This window comes from Borostomias antarcticus (assembly GCF_949987555.1).
Source record: "Borostomias antarcticus genome assembly, chromosome: 14".
In the NCBI taxonomy this organism is placed as follows: Eukaryota; Metazoa; Chordata; class Actinopteri; order Stomiiformes; family Stomiidae; genus Borostomias; species Borostomias antarcticus.
In genome coordinates, this window is record NC_140247.1 from 9,536,100 (window position 1) to 9,549,859 (window position 13,760).

Consider the following 13,760-nt stretch of genomic DNA (forward strand, 5'->3'; position numbering starts at 1 on the left):
GTTTACTGCCTACGTCACGTCTGCAGAAGAAAAAGGGGCGGAGCTTCTGAGCAGCAGCTGTCAAAAAAAACCTGCCCCCGCCCCCTGTCAGACAGTCTCGGCAAAATGGCGACCGTGGACTGTGATGATGATGATGTGATCATGGACCCAGAGATGGAATTACTAAGCGACGAAGAGCTGGAGAGGTAAGTTATGTAACTAACCATACGGGTGAAGCGAAACACATTGACAACAAACGTCCCTAATGTCAAGTGATTAACCAACATGGCTTGAATGCAGGCTTTTCTCGTCGAATAGTGTTTGGCTGTTAAGCTAGCTCGTTACCTAACGCTATATTTCTAGCCTAGTCTATCTAGTCCCTGGTCCGGGTCAGTATACTGGGCTAAACCCCGGGGTATAGCCCTGAATAGTGTACCGACCTGGACCAGGGCTAGTACCACTCCTGCCTAGCGTTGCTCATCATTATCTCTATTGGTGTGATTATAGAACTTGCCAGAACAACAGATGGCATTTATGTTGTCAACTGGCTAAAAATGGTCATTGCGGTTGTGTACTTAACTATGTCAAGTGAAACTACTTCAGTGAATTACGAAACATGGCGGGGCTTTTGCTGTGTATGCCTTGTGATAATGTGTTTTTATGTATAACTTGTGATACAGTTCTATAAAAACTCAACCCGTATCTCAGTCCAGAGTGTCATGTGTTCCATCGCTGTCACCTTCTCTTCGTTCCCCCGGTGGCCCCCATAAACTAGGACCCACGTGTCTACTTCGTCTCATATCCTCTCTTTCGATTGGATCAAGCCTTCTTCGCTGCTGGGTTGGCTCTGTCTATAGATGGTCAGGTTTGTGCAGCTGACCCGGCCCAACCTCACACCAAGGTTAACTCACCCATGCCCTGAAACGTCAAAAGCTCTATTTTAAGGCAGATTCTGGGCTACAGCTCTGTTATACTAGCCTGGTCCAAGAATGCTTATATGGCTTAGCTCATTCTCTCTACATCCCTCCTTCTGTATGAGGTCAAGGGTGTGTTTTGATGATTGAATGACAAAAGTTTGTAATTTGATCATGTTCCATCATGATCATGATCAAGTTCCAGATCTCTCCAGACTGGCTTTCCCATGAATCTTGGAAAAAACCCTTGAACGTGATCATTGTCGACATATTGTCCTTTTTTATGTTATAAGTTAGCTTTCTTGTGTTTTTATTTTCAGGGAAGCGGAGGGCTTCAAAGAACAAGGAAATGCATATTACGTCAAAAAGGATTATTCTGAAGCATTCAACTACTACACCAAGGCAATAGGTAAGGATTTAGTCTGTGGTATCTTGTCCTGATGTCCAAATGAAGGAGAGTGTGCAAGAAATAGAAACAAGATTTGCCTTTAATGGTTAATTATTGGTAAAGTTGTTGTTGTTTACTCTTGACAGACATGTCTCCCAAGAATGCCAGTTACTATGGAAACCGTGCAGCCACACTGATGATGCTAAGTCGGTATAGAGAGGCGCTGGAGGACTCCCAGCAGGCAGTGCGGCTTGACGACACTTTCATGAAGGTAGGAGAGTAGATGTTGAGCGCTTGGTTCTGGACACCTTATGCCGCCTTCACACCTAAAGATAGTTCAAATTATTATTGTTTCAGTTTGAATTTTCAGATAGATAGATAGATAGATAGATAGATAGATAGATAGATACTGTAGATCGATAGATAGATAGATAGATAGATAGGATACTTTATTTAGACACAGACAGATAGATAGATAGATAGATAGATAGATAGATAGATAGATAGATAGATTAATAGATAGATAGATAGATATAAGCCTTTATTTAGACAGAGAAGAACATACTGAGACCAGATCTCTTTTACCGATGTGCCCTGCTTACAAACAACATATACTTTAATACAGTAGGAAGAGTACAGAAAAACAGGGAAAAAACAGTGACAGCGTGCAGACAACAATGACAATGTACAAAATTACAATCAACAAATACAGTAGCAGAGTATGTGCAAATGGAATATCTGAGTCATGGCTTTTGGGAGGAGGGTTGGACATCACAAGTCTCTCCTGACTGAGTCATCGCCCTAACGTGCACTTTGAATCACTTTGTGAACAGGGTCATCTACGAGAAGGAAAGTGCCACCTGTCCCTTGGCAATGCCATGGCCGCCAGCCGCTGCTTCCAGAAGGTTCTGGAGCTGGACCCTGACAACAGTCAAGCACAGCAGGAGGTGGGTCAGATTGGCAGGGCTTGACCTAATGAGCCACAGAAAAGTACCCACATTATCACACAATCCCTGGACTAGCCCAGTGGCAGTCTATTGCACTAGCACTAGAAAGATTTGAAACCAAAACTCAAGCAATTACTTCCTTTCACTTCCAAACGAGCGTGATTCATTCACACGTCTTGACGGAAAGCGCTATGTTTCACCTCAATTCAGGTGAAGAACGCCGAATCCATCCTGGAGTATGAGAAGATGGCTGAAATAGGATTTGAGAAGCGCGACTTCAGAATGGTAAACGGCACGTTTGTTGTTCACCACTCACCCCGATTCCTTCATTTGCTTTATGTTTGCGGGCAAAAGACTAGATCTGCTAATCTGACTAGATCTGCTAATCTGACTAGATCTAGACTAGATCTGCTAATCTGACTAGATCTAGACTAGATCTGCTAATCTGACGAGATCTAGACTAGATCTGCTAATCTGACTAGATCTAGACTAGATCTAGACTAGATCTAGACTAGATCTAGACTAGATCTAGACTAGATCTGCTAATCTGACTAGATCTAGATCTAAACTAGATCTGCTGATTCTAGAGATGACGCTGGTCCGGTCTGCTCCGCAGGTCGTCTACTGCATGGACCGGGCCTTGGAGTCGGCCGCCGCCTGCCACCGGTTCAAGGTGCTGAAAGCCGAGTGTTTGGCCATGCTGGGGCGCTACCCAGAAGCCCAGTCTGTAGCCAGGTAACACGGCGTTGTGGGACCAACTGCCGCAATGACATTCAGTAACTCTCAGATCATCAGGCGCTAACTTGCTAACCGTACCCAGGATTGACAATAGATCTGATGAAGGTGCCTTCAGTCACGACGGCCCAAAACTCTGGAACAAGTTGCCTGATGATCTGAGACGTTCCACAACTGTCTCATCCTTTATAACCACGCTGAAAACCCCTTTATTCTCCCAGGCCTACGAATAATTAGTGCCTGTTTGTCTGTCTCTCTCTCTTCTCTCCTCTCTCTCTTCTATGTATTTGGGTGTGGGTGGGAAAGGGATGTATTGTTTATTATATATTTATTGTCTACTAGTGTGCCATATTTATACATTTCTTTTATCGTATTTCTGTATGTAAAGCGCATTGAGATGACTTTGTATGAAATGTGCTATACAAATCAAATGTGATTGATTCCGACAGACCTCCAGCGATATTAGAAGCGCGTGTCAAAGATGGCGCCCGTACGCCGGCCTTCAAATTTTCCGATTTTTGAAATGCGTTTTTCTTCTCTGTCCTCAGTGACATCCTGAGGATGGACTCCACCAACGGGGACGCACTATACGTGCGCGGCCTTTGCCTCTACTACGAGGACTGCATCGACAAGGCCGTCCAGTTCTTCGTCCAGGCCCTGCGCATGGCCCCTGACCATGAGAAGGCTCGCCTCGCCTGCAGAGTGAGTGGGCCTGCAGCGAGAGAACACCACGCCGCACCATTAAACCATCCAACCAAATCGATAACGCAGAGTGGTTGATGGAGTGGGTATAAGAGGGTTTCATAATGCGTTTTCCTTTTCTACCCAGAATGCCAAAACACTCAAAGCCAAGAAAGAGGAGGGCAACAAATCGTTCAAGGAAGGGAACTACGAGGCAGCGTATGAGCTGTACTCAGAGGCACTGACAATAGACCCCAACAACATCAAAACCAACGCCAAGCTGTACTGTAACAGGGGCACTGTGGGATCCAAGGTAAGACTCACACACAAGAAAGAGAACCTCTCCATCTCTGTATCCACTCTTGGCATAATATTCTGCCATTTTGTTTTTTAGTTATCTTCAGGGTTGATGGCGTACTTTAGGTACCCTCCCTTTAAATGTCCCAACTGATAAGGTGTTGCTGCATTTCTACTTGGGAGTAGTTTTGACTTATAAGCCAGGCGTAACATAACTGACACTTGGCGCGTGTAAACGTTGTTTTTCTTTGTTAGATCCCACACACTTTCGAAGTATACACCACAAACTGAGTGTTGGCCAGTTTACTGTCCTGCCAATAAAGTCGGCCTGTGTGTGTGTGTGTGTGTGTGTGTGTGTGTGTGTGTGTGTGTGTGCGCGCGCGCGAGGAAGCCCTCTCACATGATGGATAGATTGATCTCCTTTATTGATCTCGGAGGAAATATAGGCAGCCAGTAGCTTAATACAACACAATTAAATACACAGAATACAAATGTAGCAATACATAACCCAGTAACCCATACATAAACATATGATACTAAAAACAAGGTCCTGTACATACTGTATGGAGATAGATAATTCCACAGTGCAAAAATGACTACTCTAAATAAAACGACTTGAAGTGCACATGGTAGTAATCAGGGCTAATATAGTGAAATAAAGCAAAAATGTGTTCATACACATGCACAGCACACACACACGCGCACACACACACACACACAAACACCCTCTGCCCCTCTCTTCCTCTGTGTATGTTGAGCAGTGTTATCCTTGCCTCCTTGCATTTTGCTTTCCTGTCATCCAACCGCTTGTTCTCATGATCTTGTTCTCTCGCTGCTCACGCCGTTTCCTCTGGAAGCTGAAGAAACTAGACCAGGCCATCGAGGACTGCACAAGGGCAATCAAGCTGGATGAGACCTACATCAAGGCCTATTTACGGAGAGCGCAATGGTACGTCAGTGGTACTGAGTCGCGTGAGTGTGGGGGTGACATGCCAAGAAGACCAGATACTGTACACTGGGCCTTATTCATAAACGTTACACAGTTCTTATGAAGCGCTTTCTTCTTAAAGGGGAACAATGCCCACTTATTAAAAATAGGTATTATTCTGGAGGCTATAGTAGCATTATGGAAGAAATACTGCACGCGCCTGCAGATTGTTCGGACGCGCCGGGAATCCGATAGATGGCCGCGTCATCGAAGTAATAAAAAAACTCCCTCTGACTCCCAACGGCGAAATCGGATTTCAACTACGTTTGCAATTTAAATAAACAGTCACTTTCTATTCTATGGTGACATTAAACACTTATGACACAGGGAAACTGTGTCATACCTTTCTGATTTATTTCATAATCCAGTAATTATAGTTTATGCATGCGGTACTCAACGGAACTCGCTAATCCACTGGAGCAGTGATCCATGACGGGATTTCAGCGCAGGTCAAGTCAGTTATCCCACTCTTATCTACGGCTGAATATCGCCACCAAAACCATGGTCATCATCAACAGTCTGCCAGCACGTGAGCAGGTTGCTTTTTCCATTTTGTTATATAGCCTCCAGAATAATATCTATTTTTAACAAATGGCCTTTGTTCCACTGTAAACACCACTTGGTCAGTTTCCAGGAAGATTCTGGCATTCGCCAATGTTTTCCGATGTGGGATTGGTTCATAGCTAATTCTGCAGTTGTATAATATTATAGGATTGGAATCCAATAATAGTTGTATCATTTGTAATATCTTTTAATAATTTTCATCATTTTACAAAGCAAGAGTGCTGTCTTTCCAATAATAGCCCCGATGCGCTGGTCTAGCTCAACTGTTGTGCGCCCTTCTCCGAATACAGCGTTCACCGAACAAGTAATCCACGTTGGATTCGATTTGAGGTCCTCTGACTTGCAGCTGACACAACACCGCCTACACCAGCAGAAAGTTAGCAAGTCGACCACGCGGGCGACCAGTATTCATTCCGAGAACTAACATCTGCGCACTACCCTTTAGTCACATGTCCCTAAGACCCTTTCATCATATTTACTAACTGAAAAGGGGTCGATATGGGCGTGGCAGGGAGTTAACCAATGCTAATTCCGGAGAACTGGCGCACGCGTTCAATTTACGAAACAATGGGATTCACCATTAAGAGAAGGCAGGTGAATGGGATTCACCATTAAGGGAAGGCAGGTGAATGGGATTCACCATTAAGAGAAGGCAGGTGAATGGGATTCACCATTAAGGGAAGGCAGGTGAATGGGATTCACCATTAAGAGAAGGCAGGTGAATGGGATTCACCATTAAGAGAAGGCAGGTGCCAACTCATCCGCTGGCTTACGAACACGTCGTGAATCAGACGGGGGCTTCCATTAGAAACGTTCTTCGGAAGAAAATTTATGAACGGAAACTAGGAAGATATCGGCGAATGAGGTCCATTGTCTTTAACGTGATTTATTGACATGATTTGTTGACGTCTTCCTAAACGAGGTGATGTTCAGATGAGCTGGTGATGAAGCGTGTTCCTGTCGCCGTGTGTTTGCTTCACAGTTACATGGACACAGAGCAGCACGAGGAGGCGGTGAGGGATTACGAGAAGGTCTACCAGACGGAGAAGACAAAAGGTGACCGTCTGTCTCTGTCAGTGTGACTCTGCCACGTCTCCGCCCTCCATCTGGGGTCTCTCAGTCTTCCCTCTTTGGCCTGGCTTCTCAACATCCCCCATCCCCCACCTGCTTTCACTACGCCATGTAATCGGGTGGGGGGGGCTAAAATGTCCGCCGTCCAGAATGTTATATCACCGTAGCATCTTTGTCACTTTTTTTTTTTTTGTTGGAGATATTTTTTTAGGGCTTTTCAGCTTTAATGTTATAGGACAGTGTAGAGAGACAGGAAATGTGGGAGAGAGAGAGAGGGGAGGACATGCGGCACAGGACCCAAGCCGGGAATCGAACCCTGGTCCACCACGCGAAGGACTAGCCTTCATATGGTGCGCGCCTTACCCGGTGAGCTACCGGGGCACCCCCTCTTTGTCACTTTGCCGTAACTACATCTCTGAAACTGACGAGCGGTCGTGTGTTTCTCTCTCCTCCCCTTCTCTGTCATGATTTCCCTTCATCCTGGTCCTGACTCTCCATGTCCTAGAACACAAGCACCTCCTGAAGACCGCGCAGCTGGAGCTGAAGAAAAGCAAGCGGAAAGATTACTACAAGGTCCTGGGGGTGGACAAAAACGCCTCGGAGGACGAGATCAAGAAGGCGTATCGTAAACGAGCCCTCATGCACCATCCAGGTATGAACGAAGGCGCCCATCTCTCTTTCATAACCATCTGACCTGAGACTACTTTTTCCATACAGAAAATAGTCCATATCCATAGTAGCGTTACCGCCACCGCCCCCCCCCCCCCCCCGATATGACCTGCTGATTGGTTGGGATCTGCTGATTGGTGGGATATTGTTGCTCTGTCAGACCGTCACAGCTCGGCCAGTGCGGAGGTGCAGAAGGAGGAGGAGAAGAAGTTCAAGGAGGTGGGCGAGGCGTTCACCGTGCTCTCGGACCCCAAAAAGAAATCCCGTTACGACAGCGGTCAAGACCTGGAGGACGACGGCATGAACATGGGAGGTGAGCATCTGGGAACGGAGCTTTTCGGGGTGGGAGGGGTTTGGGGGTAGAGATTAGTAGTTAAATTACTGAGAGCTGTTAGCCTAAATGTTTTGGGAATCATGTTTTTCAGTTTTGTTTACACCCTAACGTGTTTGTGTTTTCACCAGACTTTGATGCCAACAACATTTTCAAGGCATTCTTTGGAGGGCCTGGAGGTTTCAACTTCGAAGGAAATTCATGTACGTATACCAAACTCCACTTTTCTACTCATCTTCTTTCATTTAAAAGTACTCTCATTATACATCAGTTTGAGAGTAAATTCTGTCTGATTATTTCCTTATTTGTGTTACAGCATCTAGTCCAGGAAATTTCTTCTTCCAGTTTGGTTAATTGAAGGACCCAGCAGCACACCACAGTTCCTACATCATGGACTCCACTCAAACTAATTCAATCCTGTACCCAATCAACCCTTATTTCAGCGTACCTGACCGTTTCAGTCAGACTGTCTATGCCATTGACTGAATGAATGCTATCCAATGACAACATGCAAGCGAAAGACACCAGTATAGCAAGGAGTCAGAGAGATCAAATTGGTACTTGTTACTGGTTTTTAGTTGGGTTCTATTTTTCTCAAAATGGAACCAATTTGAAACGCAGTAATATCTGGCAGCATGGTGTTTTAAAATAATGGTGGACAAAAGAGCCATGGGATATGAAAGTAGGAGTGGCAGTGCAGCTAGTGTGTGACCAGTTGAGGGTTAGGGCAGCTGTGACCTTTGGGGAAATCTCGGAGAAGGATTGCGACAGTAAGCATGCTATAAACCGCCTCCCCCTTGGACTGCTGTCCAGGAAGTATTCACAGCATGCAAGTTAATTTCTTGCCCAGTAGTTTCCAAAGGAGCAAATACCAGGGGCGACTGAGCAACTTGGGTATTTCTTGGGCCGAACACCATCCCTCTGAAATACCTGTATACTCAAGAACCAAAAAACGATTTAGCAGCTGTGGATAAATGCTTACTCACAACTGTCTCCATCTCATGTTATAGGAACAGTTAAAGTTAAGCATTTATTTCTCACAACTGCTGGACCTAATAGTTGTTCATGAACTGTTTAAGTACAGTGGAGAGATGGCTTTGCTGGCTGGTTATGCCAGTGCTGTCAACCTCTTGTGGTTAGCTTCCTCACTTTAAGTTTTATGTTCGATGTTGCCATTCACCAGTTGCTGCACTGTACATTTTACTGGAATGTAAAGTGTTAATTTGTGTTGATAGTTGAGGACTGTTTTTTTTTCTTTTGTATGTATATTGTAAATTTGCTGTCTCATAGAGCCGCTAGTTAGAGATGAGGATGCTCTTCTGTCATGTGAAAGATTGTGAAAGGCACCAAGGACCAGCTTCCTTTTTGCACAAACTCAGGAAAACGATTTTGTTGCGCTTTGCCAGCATAAAAACCTGTGGGCAGACGTCTAGCTATGTTATACTAGATCTTATTGCTGTACGTTAGCTGCCAATATTCAAATCAATACCATATATGCAGATTGCTATCAAAGTAATATAAAATGGATTGTGGTCATATGTCCGAAGACATGAAGAACAGAGCCAATTAACATACTGAGTATAGGATGTCTTGATCACTTGGTGTACTTGAAAAAAGAAAGCATCCTCATCTCTGATCATAAAATTGGAACAACAGTCTTGACTAATCGACTTATCATACAACCATGTAAATAAAGTTGGCCTCTCTGGGTTTCCCCCTTACAGAATATCCTCTTGTCTTTGTTCTGCCTTGTTCCAGAATAGCTCGACTGGATCACCCTAAGCTTGTTTTCTGTGCTGCTTCAAGTATGTACAGTACCTCGACCAGACTTAGGAGGGCAGTGTTGAGCTACTTATTCCATAGCTAACAATTATTACTGCAAAGTTTTGTTTTGGGGGTAAACAATTGAACGGAGACAAACAATATTAATTACATCTTCATCGTTGATATGTATGTAAATTTATTAGAAGAACACAAAAACATCAACCTCAACGGATTGTTGTCTAACAGGCCAGCTGTCTTCACACTCACGTCTTTGCTCCGAGGAGTGACTGTGGACTTGTTAGACTGGTTGCTAGGATACACTGATGGGACCCTAGCCACTAGCTAGCAGCGAGGGACCTCTTTGCAATATTTTTTCAGAATGTCAGACAATGAAGGAGACCAAGGTCCCAAGAGCACCTTTTCTACATACATGGCAGAGGGGGACCAGTTGTACCACAAAGGGGAATATGTCAAAGCCATAGAGAGCTACTCCACGGTATGAGGTCAATGACACCTGCTAACGTTAGCCGGCTAATGTATCGTTAGCTAACATTAATAACGCTTTGGTACTAACGGCCAACTAACGTGGTCCCGTTTGTATTGAAGTAAACAACTAATTTGAATTACTGTACATGTCTTTCAGGCACTGATCCTCCAGCCGGATGACAAAAACTGTCTAGTTGCCAGGTCGAAATGCTACGTGAAGATGGGGGATTCGGATCATGCTCTTCGGGATGCAGAAGCGTCACTGAAAGAGGACAAGGAGTTTTTCAAAGTACATAATGCTAAGCCTTGGCCAATTAAGACAGTGTGATAACACTATGTACTGTTGTGACCTGTGTTGTTGGTCTGTCCCATACAATTGCCTGTCGGTCATGCCGTTTTGCGTGGTAAATTAAGTTGAAGAAGGACATTTTGAATTGTTTCTCAAACAAATTGATTGTTTATTTCATGGTGTCTTTTCAGGGATTGTATCAGAAAGCAGAGGCCCTGTACACCATGGGAGACTTTGAGTTTGCCCTGGTGTTTTACCACAGGGGGCATAAACTGAGGCCAGAGCTGCAGGAGTTCAGACTGGGTATCCAGAAGGCCCAAGAGGCTATTGACCACTCGGTGGGCAGTAAGTTTCTTCTAAAATCAATGATAAAACAAAAAAGCTGTGTCTCCTGTTGGCAGGACCTCGTTGTACTATAATAGTCTACTGGTTGTTGGCTGTTCGGCATGATTTTATACTTCTCTCTCTGCCTCATTCCAGGCCCGTCGTCTGTCAAACTGGAAAACCAGGGAGATTTATCCTTCTTCCACAAGGGTAATGAGGTGAGCCTGGTGACCGAGAACAGCCCTGTCAACACATCATATTCCATGCTGCCAATACTGTAGTCTCAACTTGGTACGGTAGCATCACCTTGGTACTGTAACATCACCTTAGTACTGTAGCATCACCTTGGTTCTGTAGTATCATCTTGGTTCTGTAGCATCACCTTGGTACTGTAACATCACCTTGGTACTGTAGCATCACCTTGGTTCTGTAGCATCATCTTGGTTCTGTAACATCACCTTGGTTCTGTAGCATCATCTTGGTTCTGTAACATCACCTTGGTTCTGTAGCATCATCTTGGTTCTGTAGTATCATCTTGGTTCTGTAACATCACCTTGGTACTGTAGCATCACCTTGGTTCTGTAGCATCATCTTGGTTCTGTAACATCACCTTGGTACTGTGGCATCATCTTGGTTCTGTAACATCACCTTGGTTCTGTAGCATCATCTTGGTTCTGTAACATCACCTTGGTACTGTGGAATCATCTTGGTTCTGTAACATCACCTTGGTACTGTGGCATCATCTTGACTCACTTATGTGACTGATCGGCAGGCCAAGAAGGGGCAGCCGATGGGAATTGTTCAGCCAATGAGGAGGGAACTGAGGCAGCGGAACCTGAAAACACCCAAGAGTGAGAAGACGACCAAGCAGCTGCTGGGGGAGCTTTACACTGACAAGGAGTATCTGGAGAAGCTGCTGAAAGACGAGGGTAGGGCTCCCCCTCTTGTGACAACTTTCTCCAGTTTCTTTCAATGTCTTTCACTGACTTTTACTTGACCAACATTGACACTCATTGGAAAATAAGGAACCATGGTACTGTCCAAATATTACATTTTAACATTTAATCATAAATGGTCTCCAGACCTGGTGAAAGGTAAGATGAGGGGTGGGGAGAGACTGCAGGACCTCATCCTGAACTGCATCACCTACCTGGACACTCGCACCGAGTTCTGGTGCCAGCAGAAGCCCATCTACGCGCGGGAGAGAGACCGCAAGCTCGCCCAACAGAAATGGAACAAGACCCGTCAGGGCCCGCCCTCCGACCCCACCCGTTTCGTGCTCAAGAGCCTGGAGGAGATTGATACAGGTGAGACAGATCTCAAGAGCCTGGAGGAGATTGATACAGGTGAGACACGTCTCAAGAGTCTGGAGGAGATTGATACAGGTGAGACACGTCTCAAGAGCCTGGAGGAGATTGATACAGGTGAGACAGATCTCAAGAGCCTGGAGGAGATTGATACAGGTGAGACACGTCTCAAGAGCCTGGAGGAGATTGATACAGGTGAGACACGTCTCAAGAGCCTGGAGGAGATTGATACAGGTGAGACACGTCTCAAGAGCCTGGAGGAGATTGATACAGGTGAGACAGATCTCAAGAGCCTGGAGGAGATTGATACAGGTGAGACAGATCTCAAGTACAACTCGACAGATTAATCCTTTTTCATCCTGACCCAAGTATGATCTGTTTTTCTTCTTAGCCCTGACTGCAGACAACGCAGAGGGCAGCCTGAAGAAAGCGCGAGAGGTCCTAAAGACCGTCCAGAGCTGGTCAGAGGAAGCGGTTCCTAATAAGAAGGAAGTGCTTGGTAACCTGTACAGTTGTATTGGGAATGCCCTGATCGACCTGGGAGAAATGGACAAGGCTCTTTACAACCATCAGAAGGACCTGGAGCTGGCCAAACAATGGTGAGTAGGGAGGGCACTTCACATTTTCACATTTCAAATCAAACTACTGGGATTTGTTTTAATACACACTGTTTTGTTATTGGTGTTTCTGTGCAACAGCAAACTCTCCGATGCAAAGTCGCGGGCTCTTGACAACATTGGCCGAGTATATGCCCGAATCGGGAAGTTCCATCAAGCTATTGAGGCGTAAGTGGACGCTGAAACGCAATAACATAAGAGAGATGTTTGTTTGTTGACACACATTAACATCATCTCTTTCTTTGAAACCCGTGTTTTCAGTTGGGAGGAGAAAATCCCGCTTGCTCGCGGGAGTCTGGAGAAGACCTGGCTCTTCCACGAGATCGGTCGCTGCTACCTAGAGCTGAAACGCCATGCAGAGGCCTGTGACTACGGCATTCGCTCGCTTTCTGCCGCCGATGAAATACCAGACGAGAAGTGGCAACTGAACGCCAGCGTGTTGGTCGCACAGTCACAGCGTAGGTGCACTGTAGCACATTCAGCCTTGACCCCAGCCTTTTTCAGTTGTAACTTGAAATATGATATCACCGATAGGGATGGCACTATCACATGTCTGTGTCAGTTTTCATGTCTTTCAGTTGTTCCTCATTCGTTACAATTTTATTTTGTCAATGCAATGAATACAGCCTAATAGTTATTTTCCATGTGTCTTCGTTCAGTAAAGCTTGGGAACTTCAAATCCAGTGTTGCTCACTTTGAGAAGGCTCTGGATCGAGCCAAGCTGCTTCAGGATGATCCTGCCAGGGATGCCATACAGAAGGTGAGAAAAGAAAGGTTGAGAAACCTGTCATGTCCTTGTCAAGTCTCATCAATTCTGTTATTCACATGGCTCACTGAAATATTTTGACACACTTCTTTCAGGCTCTCCGCGAAGCAAGGCAGCGTTCCGCAGAGTAAGAGATACAGCGGTGGTGGCCTACTGGTTATTGAGATGTCCAAGGAGCAACCAATTCTCTGTCACTAGCCAAATGCAGGCCTGCAACGCACAGGGGGTGGCTAATAAAAAGATTGTATACATTACATACTGAGTCCTATTTGAGTTTCTGTTTTTTAGGTGTAATGGATTCAGCAAAGTGACTGGTGATTGCTCAGAGTTGTTTAAAACAGAATAAATTACACAAGTATATGTACATGACTATACAAGTAGAGTAATCTACACATGGATTTGATCCACAGCCCACATTTTGATGTGACACATCCTGGTATAATGTGCTTCTTATTAATGCATACAGTATATATGCAGTGACTACAGAGGTTATTAAAGTTCAGTGAAAGTCTTATTGTTTTTGTTTATTTAGAAGTCCTGCACATATTCCTGTAGAACCAGTGGGGCTAATCTCTGTCAATCCCTGAACAAGAATTGACAGGCACATATGTTGCAACTGACACTTGTCAAACGACGTCATACA

The 13,760-nt window shown here is 45.0% G+C and overlaps 2 protein-coding genes across 2 annotated transcripts; both read left to right on the top strand.

The window, feature by feature from the left end:
- The first annotated feature begins 84 nt into the window (after positions 1 to 84).
- On the top strand, positions 85 to 9,262 carry dnajc7 (DnaJ (Hsp40) homolog, subfamily C, member 7). Its single transcript, XM_084448805.1, has 14 exons — positions 85 to 185; positions 1,214 to 1,302; positions 1,428 to 1,552; positions 2,115 to 2,228; positions 2,439 to 2,513; positions 2,845 to 2,963; positions 3,512 to 3,665; positions 3,793 to 3,957; positions 4,799 to 4,890; positions 6,476 to 6,549; positions 7,070 to 7,216; positions 7,394 to 7,546; positions 7,696 to 7,767; positions 7,881 to 9,262. The coding sequence occupies exons 1-14, from the start codon at positions 106 to 108 to the stop codon at positions 7,916 to 7,918; spliced, it is 1,497 nt and encodes a 498-aa protein (XP_084304931.1). The 5' UTR covers positions 85 to 105; the 3' UTR covers positions 7,919 to 9,262.
- A 445-nt stretch (positions 9,263 to 9,707) lies between these two features.
- odad4 (outer dynein arm docking complex subunit 4) lies at positions 9,708 to 13,248 on the top strand (the record flags this gene model as incomplete). Its single annotated transcript, XM_084448425.1, has 11 exons — positions 9,708 to 9,824; positions 9,972 to 10,103; positions 10,295 to 10,448; positions 10,584 to 10,645; positions 11,200 to 11,356; positions 11,510 to 11,734; positions 12,126 to 12,333; positions 12,433 to 12,519; positions 12,613 to 12,809; positions 13,011 to 13,111; positions 13,213 to 13,248. The coding sequence occupies 11 exons, from the start codon at positions 9,708 to 9,710 to the stop codon at positions 13,246 to 13,248; spliced, it is 1,476 nt and encodes a 491-aa protein (XP_084304551.1).
- Between the last annotated feature and the right edge of the window lie 512 nt (positions 13,249 to 13,760).